Raw genomic sequence first — 25,828 nt, forward strand, 5'->3', positions numbered from 1 at the left:
CAACAAATTGAATTATGATAATCAAAGAACTCGTGTAGATTTCAAAAAGTGTGCGAATTCTCATTCAATAAAGAATTCATTTGAGTAAAAAAAAAAACTGCATTGTAAGCTTTAAACTTACCTCTCCTCCACGGTGAGCTCTTCCAGTTCGGGCACATGACACCAGTGTTGCTCCGGTACGAGTGTCATGAAAATTTGCGAAAAATAAACGAAGGCCACAAATGTGGCGAACGGTATCATTAGTAGGAATAGAATTTTTTGATATTTCCCGAATTCACCAATCAACGGCAGTATGTCATCGAAGTCCATAGGCGGTGGATTTGGCGCACTTGCATCCTTGGCATTGCCACTCTCCGCCAACTGTAGACCATTGGCATTGCCGCTTTTGCGCCGAAATATGGTCTCTGCACCATGTTCATCGTTGGTGAATGCTGCATTTGTGAACGTTGCAGCTGGCTTAACCGGACGTCCGTATTTATCTATAATATTATCGTTCATGACTTGGTTTTGGCGTTCCATTGTGTCTTGTGGCATTTTCACTTTCATTTAATTATGCATGTATATACATACATACACACATATGTATGCCTATGCAAAGGTGTGTTGGAGCGTAAAGTTATAATTGCTTTACTGGCGGTGTATTATTCACTTGTGGGAGTTAATGTGCACTTATTTTCATTCTCCAATAGAAATGTTATGTGGTACTTAACGCTTACTGCAGACGCTGGTTAAATTTGAAATCCGCGTTATTCTTTAGAGAACACCACTTCAACGCGAACGCGCAACAAACAAATGACTGAAGTGGGCGCTTAGTAGTTTTGCGGTTTTATAATTCATAAATATCGCCGCCGCCGCCGAGAGTTAGTCAGCGAACTAGCGCGCTACAGCTGTTGAGCCGCGATTGAGCCTCGGCTTAAACGTTGCTCTGGAGTGTAATCACAAGCACATTGCAACCGAGTGGCTCGGTGAGCGGATTCATGCCGAGCTGTGTGGCAGCCACCAACATTAAACTTGGTTAATTCAAGAACTTTTCGCTTGCCATTTAATTGGCAGAGATATATGCGTTGGCATGTGCGGGCTATGAGCATTCAGTAAAGCATTGCCGTCAGCTGGCGCATACATAAACTCAGCAGAGCACTTGCAAAAATCAATGGAATTCTACTCGTAAACAGGTTTTAATTTATTATGAGATATCTCGCTTCACGATTTAAATAATGCTACTATTTGCAAACTTAGTTCTTTAGAGGCAACAAGTGCGTCTTGTTCTTTTACTAACTTGGCGAGTATAATTATCTATTTATGCTTAGACAACAAAAGATTGGGATATGTTTTGTATTGAACAATTTATGGCGAATAATGTGTGAAGATATGTACTAATCCTGCAGTCAAACTAGTACGAAACACAAGGTCAGCTAGGTTGCCTCTTTTCATAGAAGAAAACGATATTTCTGGCAGTTTGTATGGCTGATATATATGGTATAAGTGTCCAATATCGGCGGATTCAAAAAGGAGCAGGCTTTTAGTGAGAAAAGGAAGTATACAGAATATGTATAACATATATAGAGTGACTCCTTTCTATGTTCCCTACTTTTTGAAAAAAAAAACACAGAAACCTCCAATTTAATGGGGATTGTGTATTATCATTCGAAAGAACATTTTTTGGAATTTATGCTTTGAACATTATTTGGCCGCGGCTACGTCTCAGATGATCCATTCGTTGAGTCAAATTTACCATGACTCGTTCGAGCATTTCGACTGGTAACTGGCGAATGACATGCGGTATGTTCTGCTCTAACCTGAATCGAAGCGGGATTCTCCACGTAGACTTTATACTTTACATATCCGCACAGGAAAAATCTAACGGTGCGATATCACACGATCTTGGTGCCCAATCGACCGACCTAATACGTAAAATTATCTGCTAACAGAAGGGTTCTCTCAATAAATCCATTGATTGACGCTAGGTGTAGGAAGTAGCGCCGTCTTGTTGAAACTCGCAGCGTGAAATGTCGCCGAGATAATGAGCTTTAATTTCTGGGAATAGTCAATTATAATGGCGCGATTAGGTTGGCTCACAAACTACACTAAATCTCTTGCATCTCTTCAGATTGCTTTTCGTCCCAAATTCGATAATTTTGCTTAATCACATACCTCTGTAGAGGTACTGTGTTACATACTCACAGAGCTAGAAATGGACTTCATTCCAGAACAAAATTTGGCTCTTGGAACTTTTCCAGAGCCCATAAAGCGAAGCGATGTTGCTTTGGAAGGTCGAGCGGATCAGTTCTTGCACAAGCTGTATTTTGTACGCTTTCTCGACGTAAAATGACCAAACCGTTTCATACGTCATTCCGAGTGTCTGCGAGCGGCGGCGAATGGACTCTGTACGGTCTTCGTGTACACTCTCAGCTACGACTGCTAATTTTCTTCACTGCGTTCTGGACTTGTTCTATTTGGTCAAATATTATCCAATAATGAATGCTAGGTCCCAAGATGGGTAATGGTGTTGCAAATAGTACGCCTGCATGCTGATTATGTTGACCATAAGTTGAGCGAAGTGAGTCTTTACAGAAAATTAATTTGAATGATGAAATGCCAAAAAAAAATACATGACAGCTTGACACAGCTCACACAAGATTTGACAAAAAATTCTATTGAAAAAAGTACATCTACTTGGAGCACCCCTTTTTACTTATATAAATAGATAACTCAAAAACTGAACAACTAGGAACATGAGGTATAGCTAAAACGATCCAGCTCATTTATATATATTTGATAGGGTCTCTTAAGTTTCCTTCCGGGTTTACTGGGTGGGTTACAAATTTCGTGACTTACCCCGTTCAAGGTATACTGACACATTAATGAGTGGTTCTATAATAGGTTTCTGCCTATGCTGACTAGTTTAATCTCAGAAGATTTTAACAATAAACTAGTACAATTTCTTACAAGTTTGAGGTCAGGTTATGTTACGTACGAGGGCTGCTATATATATTTCTGGCCTAGTATAACACTAAGTGTTGCCAGGTGCAATCTGACATTTCCATTGGAAAGTTTGACATTTTTTAGCATAACATCACTCAGAGCGTTTTGTCATTTAATCGTGAATTGTTTTATTTACAGGGAATTAAAAATTCATCTCGGCCAAAAAATGGAATTAACTCGTGAACATTTTCGTGCGATAATTTTTCACAACTTTCGACGTGGATCATCGCTACAAAAGTGCATCGATGAGCTAAAATCTTTGTATGCCTATAAACCACCATCCTATAGCACTGTGAAAAACTGGTACAACGAATTCAATCGTGGCCGACGCTCGCTTAAAGACGAATTCCGTGAAAGTCGTCCAAAAACAGCCGTTGTGCCAGAAAACATCGATGCCGTACGTGAACTGATACTGCAAGACCGTCATGTAACATACCTTCAGATAGAGGCATGCCTATGCATTTCTCCCACCAGCATACATTCGATATTGCATGAACACCTGGCCGTAAAAAAGGTTTGTTCTCGTTGGATCCCACACAATTTGACATTTGCTCAAAAAAAGGCTTGTGTGGATTGGTGTAAAGAAATGCTGAAAAAATTCGATCGCGGTGCTTCAAAAGACGTTTCTAAGATCGTCACAGGTGACGAATCATGGATCCATGCGTATGAGCCCGAAACAAAACAGCAATCGACCGTGTGGGTCTTCCAAGACGAGCCAAATCTATCGTGGAAGAAGCACTTCGAAGCAAATGGTCGCCTATTTCTTCGGCAAAACTGGTCATGTGGCGACTGTTCCGCTTGAGCACCGTAGGACGGTCAATTCTGAGTGGTACAAAACCATTTGTTTGCCTGAAGTCTTCGGAGAAATTCGAAAAACGAACAAGAGAAGACGAATCATTGTGCACCACGACAATCCGAGCTCTCACACATCGGCTCAATCAGCGCCTTTTTGACCGGCCAGAACGTCGAATTGATGTGTCATCCGCCGTACAGCCCTGACTTGTCACCCAATGACTTCTTTTTATTCCCACACATAAAGAGAATAATGCGTGGTCAACGATTTTCGTCGCCAGAAGATGCTGTTGAAGCATTCAAAAGCCATGCTTTGGAGGTGTGTCAATTGGAGTGAAAAAGTGCTTCGAAAATTGGTTTGAGCGCATGCAAAAGTGTATAAATCTTGATGGAGAATATTTTGAAAAACAATAAAACCATTTTCGTTGATAAAAATTCCTGTTTTCATTATTAGGCCAGAAATATATATAGCAGCCCTCGTATAAGCTTTAAAAGGAGAATCTTAAATAGCAAGCAGTATAACAGAATAGTAATAATATAGTGGATTCCGAAGAATCTGACAGAAGACCACTTAAGTTGGCTAAGAATAAAACTATCATTTTCATTGTTAAATCTTACAGCAAAATAAGCAGGTGTCCACAATATCTACATATGTATGTATCTACGTATGTACATAGCAGAGTTATCTTTTGAATATAACGTATTAAATCTACATCAATTAACTCTTTACTTGTATATATGTACATACATATGTATGCGCATGTGGACCGTATAAAGTTGAGTAATAACAGCGTCAGATTTTCGATTTTAATGAGCATATCTTTAATCTCATGAAAACGTTTGAGACAGCGATTAAATCTAGTGTTCGTTTAAAAATTCGACACACTCAATTCAGATATTCTTAAAAATTTCCGCCTTTTCCTTCTAAACAACGCAAAATCTAAGAACTATTGGCCATATAAATGCCCAATTGCTAACCAATAAATGGTACCTGGTTCAATGTACATATGTACTATATACGAGTATACGAATATATGTATATAGAGCAAAATTTTAGATACATAAATGAGCGGAAGTATCAATACACAAGTAAAACTATATCCACTGACCTGAGTTAAACATATTTAAATATCAATATATGCCCGCATCTTGTGCAATTACATACTTACACGCATTGAAAGTGTCGGTGGCTCTTTTTTTAGCGTAAATTCCGCTTTCAGAGAATAGTGACATACCAGTAATTGTAGCAAAATCTCATGAATCATGCGCACACAAACCGAAATAGACTTGTATAAGCGCGTAAGCATTGAGAGCGATAGCAGCTGCTTGTGGGGATTCCAAGTGTGTTCCTCCAGCCGGTTTTTACGTCACAACGTGAGCACGCGACACGTTGTTCGCTGCGAAAGTGATAACACACTGCTTACCGTTAACTATGGTTTTTTTTGTATTAAACGGAATGATTGTTGTTACAACAAAACCAAAATATCAAATTGTTGGTTTTTCGGAGCATCTAAACAAGTAATAAATGACTAAGTTCAGGTGCAGACGAACATCTTATAGACTCGTAAAGTACCAAAAACGGGGATATTTATATTAAAAATATTGCAAATGCATTCAATTGTCGATGTTTGACGAGACAGTGAATGAATTAAAATTAAATTTGGTATTTAACGCACAATCGCAGTACCTTTATAACCCTGCTATTTCATTTCATTGCCGCGGTCAAACAATTTGTTATCTCATAGAAACTACTTAGTATAAAGCACGCTTTTGATCTTTGCTAAAATCCCCCTGGTATTCGCCTATAGAGACTCCTAGCTTAACCAACTCACCTGCCTTTATGTTACCCGAAAATTTTCTGTGGCCGGGAACCCAAATTATGGATAAGTGAAGTTGACCTGCCAGTGAGTTAAAAGTCTTCCAGCACTAGTGACGTTGTTGTTGTTGTAGCGAAAGAAAAGATTTCTGGAGAAATTTCAAGGAATGGTGTCGAGTTGACAGTCCTTAGCGGAATAAAAATCCGGGTCCATTCCGGTTACTTAGATCCGAGTGTCGAGTCAATGGAATCTTTATATGGTAAGAGGCGTCGGCAAAGCCAGCAATGCCGTGAGAGAGATTTCGAGATCATTGGAATACACACTCGCCCTAACTACGCAGTCTATTTTGGGCCCGTCAATATAAAAATTGGTTGAACTCTAACCTTGGGAGTATTAAGTCTGTTTTACGTAAGCTTAACTGATTCAAGATGCCACTAATATCTTATAATCTTTCCTGTTTCAATATCTCTATTCAATTATTATTACACCTGAATTTGTTGTTGCTTTCCGAATAAAGTCATCCATTTAAAAGGCCCGGTAACCCCTACACAATCATTCGGACGTAGCGGAGCGTAGCCGCTGTTTTTTATTTCGCTGAACTATGTCAATGACAGCGGCTACGCTGGCTAGGTTATGTCGTCTGAATGGACAAAAACACTCCAGCTCCGAAGGTATTGAACGCAGTACTCACCGGGGGAAGCAGAGGAAGAGGAAGACCTCCTTTACTCCGTTGAAAAGACCAGGTGTAGAAGGACTTGGCAACGCTTGGACTCCTATTGACGTCACGTTGCGAAAAAAAGAAACGACTGGCGCATTGTTGTTAACTCGGCTATAACCAATTAAGCGGTATCTACGCTAGTAAAGAAAAAGAAGAGCCACTGCTCTCTGTATTCCATTTAATTTCCTGTCCGTGCACGCGATCCATAGCTGTAACCTTCGTAGAACACTATTCATTATCTCAATGCTTGTGAAAGAAAATCTCATTGATACCTTCAATACTATTTTGCTTGCATATGTTACTGCTTTCACCACTTTTCCATTGAGTTGAAGTAGTATTTAGTGCCAACACCTATAAAAAAGGAAAAGACACCTCGTTGAGAAGTACCTCTGTTTACGGTGCTTGTTCGTGTCGGTGATCCAATGGCGCAACGTTGATCTAAATATTATCGCCAAATTTTGTTGAGAAATCTAGCTAACACCAGTGTGCTATAAATTCAATCAATGTACGAAATTCCGTATATACAGCAAAGAAACCTATAAAGTCAACCGGAAGTTTGAAAATTATTCCTTAAATTAGCCATATTGCGTATAGAGGAAATATGTACAGATAAAATTTTAGTACGACGACACCTATCTTAACCATATTGACCAAATTAAACGATTCGAAGTCAAATGAATAGTCGAAAATCGCTATATTAGATATATTAGGGCTAGGAGAAGCATTAACCTGATTAAATTAATTTTTGGATCATTTTAATTGTCCAATAAATATACATATATGGTATTAAGTCAACCGGAATTATAGAAATATTTATATTAGATATACTACCATTAGAAAAAAATAGTAAGACTTTTTTTTATTCATTTTAAAATTCCTAATTTATTCCTGTCCTGTTGTCTTTACTGTCAACATAATTCGGCTTCGGCATGCCTTTGCCACGATATTCGGCCGGATGATAGTCCGTTTCCTGATCGTAAGCATAGATCCAAGACTCATCCCCTGTAACAATACGTTTCATGATATCCCGGTAGTCGGAAAGCATTGTTTCACAGTCGTTAACGCGTCGCTTTTTTCCAAAAAAAAATTTAGTAATTTTAGAACCAATTTTTTTATTATACTTAGGCTCAAATGATCTTTCAAAATGGTTTTCACTGATATTTTCAATATTTCAAAATTGTCAGTAAGATCTCTGACTGGTAGTAGGCGATTCGCAAGCACCAATTCCTCTATTTTATTAACGCGTTCATCATCAGTTGATGTTAATGGTCGTTCCGGATGTGGTTCGTCGTCAACACGTTCTCGACCCTCTTTGAATAATTTGTACCAATAAATGGGTCAGGGAAAGTATTTACCTGATTTTACAATTTTTTGACACAAAAGGACATTATTATGAAGAAAAGAATCTCTCTGAATATCAATTATATATCTATCTCACAGATTGACTGGTATTTTCAGTACAAAGTTGGGCATGAGGTTCATGTTTTCGCTATCTGGGGCTTGGAAAGTTAGGATAGTACAAATTGAATGCAGAATTTGTGCGAAGTCTTCTTCCGCTATCTCCACTGGTTAATTTTTTATATATGCTGAAGTGGAATAACCACATGGAATTAAAATGGTGTTATATGGGAAGTAGTTATGGTTGCAGTTCGAATGTCCTGATAATATGTGGCTAAACATGGTTGACCAATATGTCATAAATGATAAGACTGCACTGTAAATTATAATTGAGGCGAGTATTGGCATACTGCAAGGAACATGCAATGTTTGAACATTTTGCAAGCGACCTTTGGCTCAACTTTTTATTTAATACCCGTTTTATGATTAGCGGGAATTATTTTTTATTAGATACTTTTATTTCTTTTCTTTGTTTGAACAAGTGTAGTCAATTAGTGTATCGATAGCGGGGTTTGCATGAATGTTATTTTGCTGCAATCAACCAAAACGCATATATGCTTCCTTTATTTATTGGTGAGACGATTAACCAAAATTTTTAAGCAATCAATAAACAAAATGTTTAAATTTAGAATTCAATTGTATTTCCGAATTTGGATTATGAACTCAGGAGTAATGAACTTGACTGCAACCAGTCAATAAATAATAACATTGACAAGGTGGAAATCATTTTTTACTAAAATTTAATTTTTTTGCTATACTCAAATCGACATATCGCTAAAAAGATGACCTTCTTCTTCTTCTTCTTTATTGGCGTAAACATCGCTTACGCGGTTATATCTGAATAAACGAATACGCGCCATTCGTTTCTCTTTTTGCTATTTGGCGCCAATTCGAGATGCCAAGTTCTGCCAGGTCCTTGTTCACATGATATCTCCAACGGAACGGATTTCTTCCATCTTCCTCTGCTTCCACCGGCGGATACTGAATCAAAAACCTTCAAAGCTAGAGTGTTCTCTTCCCTCCGGACAACATGACCTTGCCAGCGCAACCGTTGTCTATTCATTCGCTGAACTATGTCAATGTCGGAGCATATCTCATACAGCTCATCGTTACATCGACTGCTGTTTCGCTGTTGACAATGCGCAAAGGACCCTGCATCTTCCGCAGAACCGTTCTCTCGAAAATTAACTACGACTTCAAAGTTATGACTATCAACAGTGACGTGCGAGCCAAAACGCGAATGCGACGACTGTTTGTTTGATGCCACAAGAGATTTGCTTCGTTTCCGTATCCCATCTGGCGAAAGCAGAACTAACGGCGCGGTTGTTAAGGCCAATGATATCAATATCATCGGCATATGCCTGCAGTAGTACACTCTTATAGAAGATTGTACCTTCTCTCTTTAGTTTTGCAACTAGCATTATTTTCCAGCACTACATTGAAGACACGATAGGAAATCGCCTTGTCTGAAACCTTTCTTGATATCGAACCGATCAGAGAGGTCCTTCCCGATCCTGCGGGAGCTTTCGGTGTTGCTCAACGTCAGCTTACTCAGCCGTACGATTTTGCGGGGATACGAAGTTCAGACATAGCGACGTAGATTCAGTTCCTTTTCTTGCTGTCGAAGGCGGTTTTAAAATTGACGAAGAGGTGGTGTGTGTCGATCTTTCTTTCCCGGATCTTTTCCAAGATTTGACGCATGGTCATGGTCTAATCAATAGTGGAATTTCCAGGTCTAAAGCCACACTGATAAGGTCCAATTAGTTTGTTGACTGTGAACTTCAGTCTTTCACACACTATCCTCCATGATATGCGGCATTAAGGAGGCTTAGCCCACGGTATTTGGCGGATTGTGAGGTGCCCCTTACAGTGGATTGGGCGAGCTGGAGTTCGAGTAATGGAAGGAATTTGTACGAAATTTTACTTCTATTGACTATTCAAGAGTTCGAGTTAGATAAGTTTGATTTATGGAAGCTCAACTGTATTTATACCCTGAACAGGGTATATTAAATACGTCAAGAAGTTTGTAACGCTCAAAAGGAAACATCGAAGGCCCTGTAAAATAATTATGTAAACGCATTTGGGAAGGGTGTTGCAGCTTCCGTGCCGCTGAATTTAACCTTTTTTTCTTGTTTTAGGCTCGATTTTGTGGTTACAGAAGTAAGATTTTTCTTTTTCTTTCAAAGAAGTAATTTTTTTACGCAGAAATGAGTTTTGGCTTAGAGAGTAGGGATTCACAGAGAGTAGGAATTCACATAGCTCGAAAAAGGCGGAAAAGTTGACATACAAACTAATTTCCACAACGTCCAAGGAATTATTAAAAATTCCAAAATAATTGTTCCGTACGCAGCGCATGAGACACATCGCACGTTGCCTCCTGTAATCGGTCGGCATAATCGCCCAGCGTAGTCAATAATTCGAGCTCTTGTGTGGTCAGCTTCGCACACTAGTGAATACTATGCGTTCTCTGAGGCCACCGATCCTAATTAGTCATTTTTGAGATGCGGTTACATCCTCAAAAAGTCGCTGTTTGGTGTGCTGAATGGGCAGAGGGAATATGCAATATTCCGGCCATAATGTCACAGTCAAGGGGAACGCCATAGAGCCGTGACTAATGACATGTTTGTGTCTGAATTGGTACGATCTTTGGTTCCAACAAACCGGCGCTTCATGTCATGCAGCAAACGAAATAATTCATTTTTTGAAAGTAAATTTTGGTGAGCACATATCTCACTTTATGGGCCGGTGGTGTGACCTCCAAGATCCGATCACCTGTGACTGATTCCCGTTTTGCCTCTTCTGTTGTAGTAGTGACAGAAAACAGCCTGAAGTAATATCGAGACATAGTGCCGAGTGGACAGTTCTTGGTCGGATAAAAAAGCAGGTTATTGTTGTCGTATCGGTTATCGTTAGGATGGTAAGAATTAGATAAGTTGTCATATAGGTTATCCAACGGTAGACCCAGGAAATGTGCTGCTTCGATAGGGTCGGACCATAGGGATAGCGGTGTCACATGTGTAGGGTTCGCAAGGTATGCAGAGAGGTGACTCATTGCACGCTGGAGAGGGTCGATGCTGGATAAGTAGGAGTTTAACCTGTTACAGCATCCAGTACGAAGCTGTTCAAGCGTCACCCTCGAACCTCGCGGCATCTTAAGCTCGTCGTCTGCAATGGGTGGTGGTTTGACTCAAAGTTTACCATTCATTGTGAGGGAGTCGCTGAAGGTGTTAATGGCTCCACTGTTAATGGAAATCAGTACATGTCTGAAGTTTATTGCGGCCGAAGTGTGGTCGGCGTATTGTTTTAAGTCCTCGACTTAGTTGAGGAAGACCTCTTGATGCTAACACTAACACTTACCGATCCGAACGGGGTTAGATCGCCGAAAAAACAGCCCTTGATCGAATAAAATCGGAGTTAATTCCGGTGCGTAAAACCGGCTGTCGTGGGAATTGGGAATCTCTTGATGCTCCTAAAATGTGATACCGATACAAGCAGGTGACTGCAGGGATGATCTCTGCGAAAGCAACCGAGCAGACAAATGTAGGTCCGTTCCGATTACTTAGATTCGACTGTTGTGGGAACGGTTTTTAGATATTTTGTTGGTTCAACTGTGCTGAAGAATTCGAATTCGCGATCGAAATTAAATGAAGCAATGGTAAAATGAATTGGAGCTGTAAATTGTTGGTATACTAGAATTTAGTAAAAAGCTCCGACGAGTTTAATTTGAGTCTCACGTCAAACAAAAACCACTTGCAAATAACAACACAGTTTTTTTTTATAGATATCTTTCATCTGAATATAATGCAGCAATCATTTATTTTTATTATTTTTCTTAATAGAATTTTTATTTATTTAGAAAAATTAGACGCAACCTTCGATATATTTATTTTTTGTATTATTTTTATGAAAGGCCAAATGAAATTTGTTTATTGCTTCTATGTGTAAGTTATTAAGGACAATGACAATTGTAAAACTAAAACTAATACATTATTGTACAATTGTGGATGATAATTATGATGATAGGATTTAATGATAAGACTTAATTATAGAATTTATACATACAACGATAAGCTTAAGCCACGGTCTTGTCCGCTATCCTTCCATTTCTCGTTTACTCGCCGACTTTGTTTAAAACTATGTTTGCTACAATCGTGCTATTTATTTATTTTATAATATTATTTATATATAATAACCTTTATATGAATTTCAATGCATTAAATTGTTTGTTTTTGTTTGTTTTTTTTTGTTTCTTTCTATTTTTAGCATCCAATACAATTGTTCCATATAGTGTTTTTGTATTTCTAATTTTTTTATGTACAACAATACTTAATTTTCACTTAAAACCTTTGTCCGTGCTTAAATAGAATTTATTTAACGGCTTGGAAAATATTTCAATAATCGATCTCTTAGATTTTGTAACTGCAAATAGATTGCAATGAAATTAATGTTAGTTTGAAACGCTAACTGCTGCTTTCCATTTGTTAATTATAAATTAAATTGTTTGTGTTGGCTTTTGTTGGTTTCTGCTCATACATACATATGTATGTATGTATGCTTACACATGGTATTTATGTGTTTTACTTGTTTTCAATTGCTACTTATTTAGTTAAACTTACGATTACCGTATTTGGGAGTTCTGTATTACTTGTAATAAACGTACATATGTATGTTTAAGTATATATATACATATGTGGTAGGCGAATGTGAATATATACGAGGATACACACAAACTTTTGTGTGGGCCCATTTATGTATGGCTGAAATGTGTTTGTGTCAATATTGTTGTGTGGACGTTTGATCACGTGTGACAGTTCAGCATTAAGTATAAAATGTAGAACTAGTCATTTCAACTTTCTCATGCATTCCAAGGCAGAGTTTAATACAGCATTAGCAGAAATAATGCAAAATATGTATTTGCCACACATACATATGTACATAGGTCAGTTATGTATGTTGGCTGAAACTATGCTGTTAAAATTGCGTGCGCCAAATTTTTGTATCAAAATTGCAAACAACAGAGGTTTGAATTAAAAAATATTGCATTCATCACTGTTGTAGCAAAAAAAAATAAAATTAAAAGCAAAAACAAAATATCAAATTGCTTTATTCTAACTAGTAGCTAACTTAAGTTAATTTAAATGCTATAAGGTTATATTAAACTTGAAAAGATGCTAATGCAAAAGAACTTTTATTTTTGAAAAAAAAAAAAATTGAAAAACATTTTTATTTTTGAAAAAAAAAAATTGAAAAACTTTTATTTTTGAAAAAAAGAAAAAATTTAAAAACTTTTATTTTGAAAAGAAGAAAAAAAATGAAAAACTTTTATTTTGAAAAAAAAGATTGAAAAACATTTTTATTTTTGAAAAAAAAAAATTGAAAAACTTTTATTTTTGAAAAAAAGAAAAAATTTAAAAACTTTTATTTTGAAAAAAAAATTTAAAAACTTTTATTTTGAAAAAAAAAAATTTAAAAACTTTTATTTTTGAAAAAAAAATTGAAAAACTTTTATTTAAAAAAAAAAAAAATAGAAAAACTTTTATTTTTGAAAAAAAATAGAAAAACTTTTATTTTGAAAACAAAAAATTGAAAAACTTTTATTTTTGAAAAAAAAAATAGAGAAACTTTTTTTTTGAAAAAAATATAGAAAAACTTTTATTTTAGAAAAAAAAAAATTTAAAAACTTTTATTTTGAAAAAAAAATTTAAATACTTTTATTTTGAAAAAAAAATTTAAATACTTTTATTTTGGAAAAAAAAATAGAAAAACTTTCATGTTGTCCATAAACACTAAATTCTTTAAAACTCTAGTGTATAGCAGAATACCTAAGAGCGCCGGCAGCATTCAAACATTGCAACCGAATACGTGCGCCATTTCACTAATTATATCCATTACAACATCATATGTTTCTATATATGTAAGCATGTATGAGCATACAATTGATTGCCTGCGTAAAAGATATACAATAAATATATAAAAATATATTTTCAACACTATTGCCGCGTGCTGCTGCATATGAAACAAACGCTTACATTGCAAAATGAGCATATTTTCTAAATTCAGACATATTAGCGCAATAAATTATTATTTTCTTGCTTGAAATTTTTTTACATTTTTCAGGTATTCAGGAATTTTGTTAAACAGTCGCTAATAAAAAAAAATTTTCAATGCAATTAGTTTTACACACATTTTTCAAGAATAGAAAATTCATATATTTTACATTTATAATACGAAATTATTAAAAATGCTAAGTATTATAAAGCAACAATTGCTACAATTGTTAAAATTCTTCACTCAAACATTTTATTAATATCAAAAAACAAAAAAAAAAAAGAAAAAAAAAAAGTTGCTTCACTAAAACGAAAGTGAAAGTAAATTAGGCCAGTATTAACGTTGTTTATACATTCGTATGTATGTTTGGTTATTTGCTTATACGCGCTTGCTCTGCAGAATCGCCCAAATACTGAGTACGTTCTTCCGGTGTATATTTACATGCGAGATTCTTTATGGTTTTCCAACTCATTACGCATGAGAATTAGCAACTATAAACACTTTTCAAAACACTTTCACTTCCGTGCGCCAAACTATTTTCCCAACAGTTTGTTGTTGTTGTTTACATGTTTCTGAAACAATATTACAACGTAGAGGAACCGCACTGTCTCTAAATGAAATTGATTTGCCTTTACTCCAGCGTAATTAATAATTTAAGTAGTAAATGCGTCAATTGAATTTGCGTGCGTCAATGGGACGCCATAACGCAATATCTATGTATGTATATCTCATGTAGCAATGAAATGATGTGTGAATATTGTTGTTTTCACTATGTTTTTTTATTTCATGGCGAAGTTAGTGCCTTGGCCGAATATTAAATTAAAAATTCTCTACGTTTTTATAAAGTTTACTTTCTTTTTTTTTTTGTTTTTGTTTTTGTAGAATTTATTCGTTTGTTTTCTTATACGTATGTAGCAGCTTAATGTACGTAAAGTGTGTGAAATATTTTGCAAGCCAACTTATGTATGTGCAGCATGTATATGCCAGTCCTGCCAAGTGTAACGCCTCTTTTAAAACTGTAAAAGAGAATATAAATTTAATGAGCAATGCAACAAGATTTTCGTCTGTTATAAAGAACAATACAGTTTCACATTCATTTGGGACTTTGAACGTCAAATAATAATAATAATAAGATACGGAACACAAATTAAATGGAAAGATAACACTGGACTTATGAAATGACGGATATTTCACCTCCACATGCAGTTAGCACTTATGTACCTAAGTAGGACGCTCACATTACAACCTGAAGAGGGTATATGGAATTTGCCACGAAGTTTCTAACACCTAGAAGGAAACGTCGGAGACCCTCTAGTCCTCTAAAAAATATTTATAAATAATCAGCGTGACGGGCTGAGTGGATTTAGTCACGTCCGTGTGTCTGTCTGTATATGCGCAAACTAAACGATCAGTTTTTGAGACATCAGTCAGAAATTTTGCACACGTGATCTTTTTCTTAAAAACTTGTCCACTATAGCATATAGCTGGCATACAACTTGAACATTCAAAGTTTTTTTTAAGAAAATTTTCTTATCCTCACAAAATTTGGCACGGATTATTGTTTAAGGCAACGATACATTTTCCGAAGAAATTGTACATATCGGACCACTATAGCATATAGCTGCCACACAAACTGAAGTATCCAAATCTGATCTTGTATGAAAAACTTGTTTATTTGAGTAGATATCCGCACATAATTTAGCATGGATTATTGTTTAAAGATACAAAAATCTGAAGAAATTGTACAGATCGGACCACTATAGCATATAGCTGCCATACAAACTGAAGTATCCAAATCTGATCTTGTATGAAAAACTTGTTTATTTGAGTAGATATCCGCACATAATTTAGCATGGATTATTGTTTAAAGATACAAAAATCTGAAGAAATTGTACAGATCGGACCACTATAGCATATAGCTGTCATACAAATTGAAGAATCCAAATCAGATATTGTATGAAAAACTTTTTTATTGGACGAGATATCCTCACAAAATTTTTCATGAATTATTATTTAAGGCAACGGTACAATCTCCGAAGAAATTGTACAGATCGGACCGCGAAAGCTTATAACTGGCATACAAACTGAAGGATCAATATCAGGTCCTTGTGATGGTAATATTTTTCTTGGAGTTTTGTTTTGGGTTTAACATGCCCTTAACAATATCGAAAAAGTGTTTGTTTAATACATATCGTTTTTAAATGGGCAATTTAAAACGCTTACACAGTGTAAGCTCTTCAACGGACACTATATTAAGCGGGCATCTCCATTAACCGTGCACATTTGACCGGACCAAACATTTTTTGATGTTCATTAAGGACAATCTATTAAACAGACAACTCTAATAACCGGACAGAAAGGCTTGTCTCGATCCCGCGGTGATCGAGTCTACGTAACCAGAACGAAGTCGGATTTTTAAGCGGCCAAGGACTGTAAACTCGACAGGATGCTGCGGCTCAAACCACTACAGCTTGTCCCTCCAGTGTCCGTTCATGGGAGATTTCATTGTATTTGTATAATATATAATATGTAAAATGGCATGACATTTAAGGTATTGTTAGAACGAAAATTCTAAATCGAGCTTGCTTTCTACTTTCTTGTGCCTTAGCATGGCAGTCAGCTAAAACGATTTTGAAAAATTAGAAATCGCAACTTTTTCAAAAAAAAAAAAAAAAAAAACAAATTATGTGCATCCTTGTTTTTGTATCAAACCTTTCATTTGCTGAAGGTTCATAATTTGTGACGCCTATCAGACAAATTTTTTAGGCCTTTGCTAGAAAAGGAGTTTTTAACTAAACTGAAACGTGTATGCTTTCCTTATTTGTGTGATATCGTTTTGTTATTACCAATTTTACGTGATGATTGCATTTATCATCGTTGCATATGATGTGATTGCGAATATTTTTGCCCGTAATCGGTGTTTTTACGTACAGAACCTGCAGAATTGTTGGATGTGGATGCGTATGCGAACGAGGAGTCCGTGTTATTAACTCTGTTTTTATGATAATCCTTATAATTTTTTTGATTAACACTTTGATTATCATCATAGTCATCATCATCATCATCATCATCATTCGACTCTCCGAAGAGCTGATTCATATTATTCGATAAGAGTTGCATCTGTAAAATCATTTCAAATGGTTTCAAGCTAATGCCTTACATTTTTTGGTATAACACGCCAGAAAGGCGCTCATAAAATCACCATTACCACAGGGATTAGTTCGTATCATTCGTGTATTTTAGAACACAGACTAATTATATGTAATACTTAATAATATAATTCCTACACCATTTGCTTATGCATGAAGCAATAATATTTCCTATTTGCTCTTTTATGTGACCCGTTTTGATTTCTTCGTTGAACAAGTGAAGGTTAGAATAAATTAGGAACACATACTTTACCCCGCACACATACTGAAGCCCTATGTTAGTACTGTGATGCTGTTCGATGTGGGAAAACATGGCTTTTTTAGTATTGTAGAGCAGTTACAATCAACTTCTAAATGGTTAAGTTAGTTTGTGTGTGTTGAAATAGATTAGCCCACTTGTCTTATAAAAGTATGTATGTTTGTACATATGTATGTGCATTTTATTAAGATGTTGTACTCAGTACATTCATGCTTAACCTCAAAGGAAGAATATAGCAAAAACGCAAATTTTAATAGTGAAGACTTTTTTGTACATAATGTCAATAGAAAGACGTGAGTGTCCATGAATTGTGTATGACAAATAGTATTTGTGTAGTATAGTAGTAGCAAATGTGTTAATGACCTTCAATACCCATTAATTAATTTCGATTACAATTATACGGTGCTTACCTTGTTGACGTTTTGGCTTTTCGGCGTCACGACAGCTGTTGGTGGCGGATGTGAAAGCAGTGAACCCCCTGTACCGCCTTGTAACATCATTGCCGAATGGAATGAACCACTTCCATTCGATTTAATGCCCTCATTGCTAGCCCGTTTCTTGTCTTTCTCTCGCTCGCGATCCTTGTCACGATCCCGATCTTTCTTTTTCCCACTACTACTGCTACCACCACTACTACTATGTGACGTGGTTGTCGTTGCATTATTGGGTGTTACGAAGGACGAATAGAAGCCAGCTGCCGTTTGTGTCAGCGCCTGCGCTTGTTGTAAAGTTGTGTGTGTCGAGGAGTCTGTCGCATAGTTTTCCAATTTATCTTTGCTGATTTTAATCTTTAACGCTGGTGCCGGATGCATATTGCTACCGCTATCTGTGGAGCTATTGTTAGCACTGCTCGTACTATTGTTCACATCACTTATTATACGTTCTTTTGGTATTTTGATTTTTAAACATTCGGCAGTTCCTTCAATTTTATCTTTCGATATTTTAATCTTTACATGTCCAGCACTTTCTAATTCGCTCCGATCACGTTCCTTGTGCTTGTCTTTATCTTTTTTATGCTTTTTTCGCTCTTCGCGATCTTTCGACTTATCCTTCTCTTTATGTTTATGCTTGTCTTTTTTCTTTTTCTTTTCTGCTTTATTACTGCCGGCATCATTTATTTCCATAGATGATGGCTCGGTTCCACTACTTTGGCTTGTCGATTTTAGCGACGTCTCAGCCGATGCAACGGTCACATCCGGTGCCGAGCTTACTACGGATGGTTCGAAAAGTTCAGCTGGTGGTTGCAGACTAAGTGCTCCCAATTGTTCCGTTTTCAAGAGAGCATTGGAAGGGCAAAGACTTTCTTTTAACAAACTCCTCACCATGTCAGGATTAGTTTCTATTCCATTTACCACATGCAGTTTGTTACTATCGCCTGTTTTGGATTCATTATAAGACAATGTAGGTTGAGTATCAAGTTTCCGAATTTTATTTTGTTCCTCCTCTTGTTTGTAGGCACCTTCATTGGGACGTTTGATACCGGCAGTCATACCTGTAAATTGGAATTTTCGACTTGTGATTTATATTTTGAAAATTTAGTAGTTTAAAATATCGAGAACCCTATAAAATTTATATATAAATAATAAGCGTGACGAGCTGAGTCGAATCATCCAAGTCGGCCGGTCTATCGGTTTTTGCGTAAACTTGGCCTTAGTTTTTGAGATATCGATTTGCAAATTTGCACACATTCTTCTGTCCCCGAAAAGCTGCTGATTTGTGGGAATTACCGTTGTCGGATCACTATAGCATATAGATCCAAAACTAAAGCCAAATCAAGTACTTGTTTATAAGCTTTTTTTATATAACACGATATTTTACACAATATTTTGGTGTTTGTAACGGGCCCCGTTAGGATAGTAAGGATTATTTAAATTGTCGTCGACGTCAACCACTGGTAGGACCAGGAAACGTGCTGTTTCGACGGGGTCGGACCAAAGGGAGAAGGGTGTCAGAAGAGTAGGGTTAGCGGGACATGCAAAGTGGCCAGTGTCATGCTGGACATATTGTATTTTTTATATGTCAGGGTCTATTCTGGATAAATAACTTAGTAATTCCCACAACAGCCGGTTCTACGCACCGGAATTGACCCGGATGTTATCCGGCCAAGGACTGTTATTTCGAATACCGGTAAGTCTTAGTTATAACTTTTGCTTTGTTGCACCTACTCGTCTAACTTCAAAATCTGATTGCCCGTTATTTTCATAACACTAATATTTAATTGATTAAAAGAGAAAAAAGAGCAAGTTGAAGACATCATAAAGAAGAAATTATTTCCCCAAGACTTGAGAAAAAGTTGTAGAAAAATGAAACATTGGATCCTACCAGTAAGTTCACCGATAATGCTTGAGTCTGATTTCTTTGGCATGCTTATTTTTAAAGACGGTTGTTGTTGTTGCTGTTGTAACTGTTGGTGAAACTGTGTCTGCGAAGTATTTGGTCGTACACCCATAAGCATTGAACTCGTAATATCCATTCCAGGATGTGCTGCGCGGTTACGGTCTTTCTTGGGTGCTGTCGCATTAGCGTCCATACGATCGCGATCGTTTTTCTCTCGCTCTCCTCCCTCCTTGCTAGATGGCATTTTATAATTATATGCATCGCCCACAGCGGCTGTTGACATATTATTATTAACATAAGTATTTGAAGACATTAACTGCGTTTGTTGCTGTTGCTGTTGTTGACTCCAGTCGGGACTAAACATAGAGGTCTTTGTTTGGTTAGCGTTCGTTGGCTGTTGCAGCATCGCATGCACTGACGGTAACTGTGTGGAATTGGCCTCTTCGTTGTGTGAACCCTCTGGCGGCCGTGGAATCATATAACCAGCATTCGGATGTGATTGTACATGTGCAGCTGTTTGCTGGTCTACATGCGTGCCAGCGTTGTACACTGATTCTGTTGGAATAGTTGGCTGTTTGCTATGCTGTTGAAGGTGGACGGATGCGGGTTTTGATAAATCGTGTTTGCCATTGTTACTAGCGCTATTACTACTCTGCCGTACGTGCGGTGGCTGATAACTACCCAATATCGGCACATTACCAGACCCATTGTTAACCCCATAAGAACGCTGACCATGCATTATATTACGTGACATATCTTGACCCATATCCAATTTGCTTTGCAACTGCGACGGGTTGCTACCATATTGTGGCATGGTCGCCATTGAGGAAGTAGGTGGGAATAGTTTATTACTGCTACTACTACTACTATTACTGGCGCCTTTTCCAGGTTCGGGCATTTTGCCAGCAGCCTGCTCCTTCTGTATCACTCGATTTGGGTCTTGTTTTTGCGACACCTTATGCCCAGCATGCGATTGCGATGACGCATTATGTGGATATGAACCCACAATGTTACTCTTATCGCGAGATTTATGATAGTTCACATCTAATTGATGTCCTTGTAAAGTTTGTCGTGGCACACTTTGACCAGGTATACTGCTCAGAGATCGTCCGCTGGATGATGGAAGACCGGATCGTGACGAATTGCCTGGAACCATTGCTTGTTGATGACCTTGAGACGATTGTGAGTGATCACGTGGGCGGCTAACAACTCCACTAAACGGCGGTTGTTTGTGACTGCTCTTATGGTCTGGAATGATGTAATAAAATAATAATAATTAGAATGTAATTTGACGTCTGTATCGATATGTTGCTAGATATGATCCTAAAATTTCTGAAATTAAGAAAATACTAACGAATTGCTACAAATCATGTTCGAAAATCATTTCGACTTTTGGTCAACAGAAATACAGTACGAAATAGGAACATACTTCGTACACTACGCAAAAAGTCTATAGAAGTTAAAGAAATCCTTAAGGTGTAAACTATTTATTTATCAAATGCTGATATTTTAATGAAATCAAACTCACAAAGTAATGAATGCAACTAATTAAAAACATAAACATTTTGGAAATATAATGAAGTAAACAATAGCAAAGTTGGTCAAACACTAAACCCGGTTTAAACTTTTTCACTTTCATTGCTAATAATTGACTCAAAACCGCCTATTGAAATACCTTTACATTTGTGCTATTGAAAATAGGGAATAAATACAATAACAATTCATTACCAAGAACATCCGTAGGGGGGAAATTAATCTTCGAATGATGAGAAGTCGAATTGTGATGGGAACGGTGTTGGCTGGAATGCAAATCACCTTTTCGCGACAACTGCGGCTGTGGTGGTGGTGGCGGCAACAATGCGGAGGATTGCTGAGAGGAATCACCGCTTAAAGAGGTCGTAGCATAAGGCTGATTACTATTACTACTATTGCTACTGCCACCACCGTCGTGTGCATACATTTTCATCATATCCCCCATTTTCCACTCTTCGGCTGCACCTTTCTTTTCCTTATTGATTACGCGGTTACTTGCATTTTGAGCTAGAGCTTTTATTGAGTTCAATTTAGATTTGAGACGCGATGGACTCTTTTCGTAAATTGCTATGAACTCTTCCGTCAATTGCTTTAGAAGATCCATAGTCACAGTTTTATCTACATAATGGAACCAATGTTTGCCTTCCGTTGATTGTGGAATCTGTTTCAATTATATACGCTTTCAACTATTTCTATTGAAATTAGCAAAATTTTCGTATGCTTACCTCCCATCGTGACCACTTACAAGCCAAGTAGATACAGAAACAAGCAACTACAGTCGGTTTGTATTGTAGGCACATAGATGTCAGATGAAGGCTACATAGAAAATTCAAATTTCGGTTTAAAATCAATTGTCACTTATGATTTTAGGATTTAACCGTAGTAATAATGGTGTAGCCTTTTGTGTAACATATTAAAAAAATAACAAACCTATTAGAAGCCAGAAAATAAGAAGTTTGTGCTAGGTCCTTGCAGGCTGAAAAGAAAAATGTATAATATTAATATTAAAAAAAAATTATATACTTTTAAATTGTATTACCTTTCACCAAATGACAAGTTTTTACCACGTGAGTGTGGGGATGATCAATAGCAACATCAAACCCAAGAGTTTGTAGCAGTACATTTTCATTAAATACCAGCTCTTGCGCTTGTTCTATATAATACGCGTCTGCAGTGGAGGATGTTGACTGACCAAGGCACTTGTTAGCAGCCTTTATAACATGTTCAAGCTTTCGAGGCTGCTCTTCGACCTTAGCAGCTAAGAATAAACTCGCAGCCGCAATGTTATTGCGATGGAAATGGGTGAAGGAATGGAAGGCATAGAAACGATGCATATACACAATGGCAGTATTTATGCAAAGCTGTGAGCTGTAAGTGCACAACACAAATATATAAGCAACATAGAAATCCACATTTTTTTTTCAAAGAAAAAACAACAATTTGTTTACCAGTTGTAGTTATTAACTTACACCTGAAGACGCTGTCCCATTTCTTGAATAAGATATGCAGTCATTTGGCGATATGAGAGTTCGGCATCTGGATCGATTCCTTGTCGTCGACTTGGTGAGTTCGATAGCTGTTCAGCGCTGAAGTACCAATGAGAATCCTTGTCCTTATCAGAAGGCCCAGGCCCAGCCGAAGCACCGCCACTACTCATTTTGACAAAAAAATTGAATCTCCCAACTGCTATAGAACAGGTATTTAGCTATAATATGTGCCAATGACATAAATGTTTTGCTGTATATCACCACTATTATAGTGAACTTACCAGATGGACGAACTACCTGCGAACGTGAAAACGTAAGCGTATATGTATATTATTAAACGCAACGCTACTGGGAACAGAGTCAACCAGAGCAAATCCAGATATTCTTAAACTTTCATTTCAAAACTAGGGGCATAGGCTAAGGAGTTTTGGCTAAAATGCAATTACCATTAACAGGGAAGGGAGTGTGTGTGTGTGTGAGGAGAATAATCATGAACAAAGTCGTCACAACTTCCCCGAATACAATTCAGTGTAATTCCATTTGTATGTGCAATTCCTTCACTTTGCCAATACACAAGTATAAGATTAGCACTTATAAATTCTCGTTATAGAGAAATTTAATATTATTTCAACGAAAATACACTTCACTTTACACTTTTAGCACAATTTAGAAAAATAGGAACGAAAATTTTTTTCACGAAACACGAAAAAGAAATTTTTTTCACGAAACACAGGGATGCTGAGGCATAGTGTTAACAATGATGCCATATTGCGTTTATGCATTTATATTTACAAACTTAAAGATTTTAGTACTAGTTTATTGAAAGACGGGACTTTTTTAACTCAGGTCAGTAAGAGCTTCGTGAAAACTTTGCAAACAAATTGTTTTAATATTGTAAAACATAATGAAAACCTGTATATTTATACTGTACACCAACATAATTTTAGAGTTTTAACATACGGCATCATCAAGCATAAAACACATGTCGCCAGAGTTCCAACGCACAAAACTGTAGCAGAGTTGCCTAAGTTTAAATGCGATCTAAAGGCAGATTGTTTCGTTAAGTTTTATTGACATCTGCGTAAAATATATTTATATTATTTTTTATTGCAAAAGTTATATGTACTAATTTTTAGCTGCATTTTTAATATTTTTTTTATATTGCTTAAATGAAATTTTAAAATTTTAATTTACGCACATAACTATATCTTTTTTATAGAGTTCATTCCAAAATTAAAATATTTTATTATAAATATTTATTTAAGAACCAAAATATATTGTTTCCTTTGTTTCTAAAAAAAAGTATAAAAATACGTTTTCATTAAAACAGCGGTTTTCTTTTTAAAGTTATATAAGATTTGTGAATATTTACTCTTTTTTGAAGACTTGACTTTTTCGGTGCGAAAATTACGCCCCATAACATTATATGGTTCGTTTTTGAGAAATACAGATTACATTATAAAAGTAACGAACCCTTGTCAACAATCGCTTTAAGTCATTGGTGAATTACCCAAGAGCCGCTCTATACTTCTGTTTCTACGAGTTGTCAAATCGAGCCGAAACTCTTCGCATATACCAGTACCACCTTTCCCGCTTTACCGATCACATAGAAAGTTCATGCATTTCCCTAGCACCACGCAGACTCTGGGCCTGTCACAAAATATATCCAAAATTACCTTTCTGTTTGTGTGCTTATCACCATGGACCTCTCCTTTAAACGCCTACGGTTCCTGAATCAGGAGGGTTCCAAGGCTTTTCTTGGAATGATTCTCAAACTTCGCAGGATCCATAATGCCTGTCATGATTCCGTGGATAATCCGTCCAATAACCCTTGGGTTAATGGTAGGTCATCTTTGGCTGTTCCACCACTTCCATGGGAACAACGCTGCTTGAGCAACTCGGCTGGACAAGTTCAGTGATTCCCTCTGCAGCCTTTTCCTTACATCTGCTATCTTTTATTCCAAGATCTCATCCCGACCTGATCATTAATACCAACGTTCAGCCTTAAACCTGTATTTCTGTCCGACAACACATTACGTGCTCATCTGGAAAATAGAGTGCTGGTCTTTTCCACTGCTCAAGATTCGGAGTTGACTGTGTCAGCCAGGAAACTCTTTCCCCGTTCCTGCAGTCTATTAGCAATAGACTTAGAGTAAACATCCTTTTAGCCTTTAAGCGGCTCATCCATAATCTCCTGCAGGGTGGTCAGCTCATCGGGCTCCATGGCTTCAGATAGGAGATTTTTGGACAGTACCACCATTCTGATTCTTTTGAGGAAATCACTACCAGCTGTGCACCAAACGCCGCTTCGCTACCATGCTCTGTATTTTGAGGGGATTCATTGTCCCCTCTATTTTAATCGAGTTTTGGAGCCCTTGTTTCACTGGGATATTTGCCCCTCAAGTGCTTGAAGTACCATTTTACACCATCTCCACTTATTTCAACTCTTATCGTCCTGAACAACCGTCCGTTGGTGTGAGTATTTTCCACCTCCGACTATACGTCTTCACCCCACTTGCGCGGTGTTGGCCATAGCCGCTACTCATTGTTCTGAAGATGGGCTACTTGGATGTATCCCATCACGACCTTTTACTGCTTGCTGAATTCTTTCCTCCGGCGTGAGATATTCCAGTAGATGACACCTTTGACACCAGCCGCTCCTGGCTTTCGTCCCTCTTTGTCGCGTTCGGTGGCGTAAAGGCGCCTGGCTCCTGGGATTCGCTGTTTTCTCTTCCGTTGCTTCTGTGGTCGTTTTATTCTTGTTTTTGTTTGTACTTGTATTCATCGTGTACTTACGACCTGTAGCTCAAAGAGACAAGTGGCGCACTAATCGATTCGGCGCCGTTTGCAGGAACTCGGACTGAAGTATGGAACTACTTGGCGCAGTTTACGTCGAGATCTTAAATTGAGAACGTGCAAAATATATCTTGCGCAAAAACTGAATCCGCTGGACCTTCCCAATCGAAAGCGCTTCGCTCTATGGGCTCTTGAAAAGTTCCAAGAAGATCCGACGTTTTCGAGCCAAATTTTGTTCAGGGATGAGGCCCATTTCTGGCTCAATAGGTATGCAAACAACCAAAATTGCCGCATTTGGAAGAAAGTGAAACCTGTAGAGATTCAAAAGCTGCCTTTTAATTCCGAAAAGACAACGGTTTGGTGTGGTTTGTGTGAAGTTGGATTCATTAGTCTATATTTTTCAGAAATGATGCCGGTGAGAACGTAAAGTCAACACGACTATTATTGCTTCATGATAACTGATTATTGTATACCTGAAATTGAAGCTTGTGATCTTGGTGACAGTTGGTTTC

The 25,828-nt window shown here is 37.2% G+C and overlaps 2 protein-coding genes across 5 annotated transcripts in view; both read right to left on the reverse strand.

Annotated features, from left to right (window-relative positions):
* Positions 1 to 848, reverse strand: part of LOC105225268 (organic cation transporter protein) — a 31,225-nt gene extending 30,377 nt beyond the window's left edge. Inside the window, exon 1 of the mRNA XM_011203659.4 lies at positions 122 to 848. Coding sequence (XP_011201961.1) covers positions 122 to 546 — 425 coding nt within the window. The 5' untranslated portion in view covers positions 547 to 848. The remainder of the gene's footprint in view (positions 1 to 121) is intronic.
* An 11,081-nt stretch (positions 849 to 11,929) lies between these two features.
* LOC105225269 (cyclin-T) lies at positions 11,930 to 24,456 on the reverse strand. 4 transcript variants are annotated; one of them, XM_011203660.4, is made up of 11 exons: positions 24,197 to 24,456; positions 22,802 to 23,561; positions 22,503 to 22,738; positions 22,073 to 22,401; positions 21,964 to 22,009; positions 21,759 to 21,849; positions 21,229 to 21,694; positions 19,486 to 20,748; positions 17,574 to 18,655; positions 16,602 to 16,875; positions 14,511 to 14,771 (listed from the first exon to the last, which is right to left on the reverse strand). In XM_011203660.4, the coding sequence occupies exons 3-10, from the start codon at positions 22,688 to 22,690 to the stop codon at positions 16,627 to 16,629; spliced, it is 3,714 nt and encodes a 1,237-aa protein (XP_011201962.2). In that variant the 5' UTR covers positions 22,691 to 22,738; positions 22,802 to 23,561; positions 24,197 to 24,456; the 3' UTR covers positions 14,511 to 14,771; positions 16,602 to 16,626. The 4 variants fall into 4 exon arrangements, with proteins under 4 accessions (XP_011201964.2, XP_011201962.2, XP_029405645.2 ...); XM_029549785.2 differs by lacking the exons at positions 16,602 to 16,875; positions 24,197 to 24,456 and having other exon boundaries at positions 22,503 to 22,719; positions 22,802 to 23,462; XM_011203664.4 differs by lacking the exons at positions 16,602 to 16,875; positions 24,197 to 24,456 and having other exon boundaries at positions 22,802 to 23,268.
* Positions 24,457 to 25,828: the final 1,372 nt, after the last annotated feature.

The sequence above is a fragment of the Bactrocera dorsalis genome, chromosome 5 (assembly GCF_023373825.1).
Source record: "Bactrocera dorsalis isolate Fly_Bdor chromosome 5, ASM2337382v1, whole genome shotgun sequence".
In the NCBI taxonomy this organism is placed as follows: domain Eukaryota; kingdom Metazoa; phylum Arthropoda; class Insecta; order Diptera; family Tephritidae; genus Bactrocera; species Bactrocera dorsalis.

Coding starts and splice junctions, on each gene's coding strand:
- LOC105225269 (XM_011203660.4), bottom strand. CDS start 22,690: ATGAGTAGTGGCGGTGCTTCGGCTGGGCCTGGGCCTTCTGATAAGGAC. Junction 22,010..22,072: donor AACTTGTCATTTGGTGAAAG/GTAATACAATTT, acceptor TTTTCTTTTCAG/CCTGCAAGGACCTAGCACAA. Junction 21,850..21,963: donor TATTTTCTGGCTTCTAATAG/GTTTGTTATTTT, acceptor TTTTCTATGTAG/CCTTCATCTGACATCTATGT.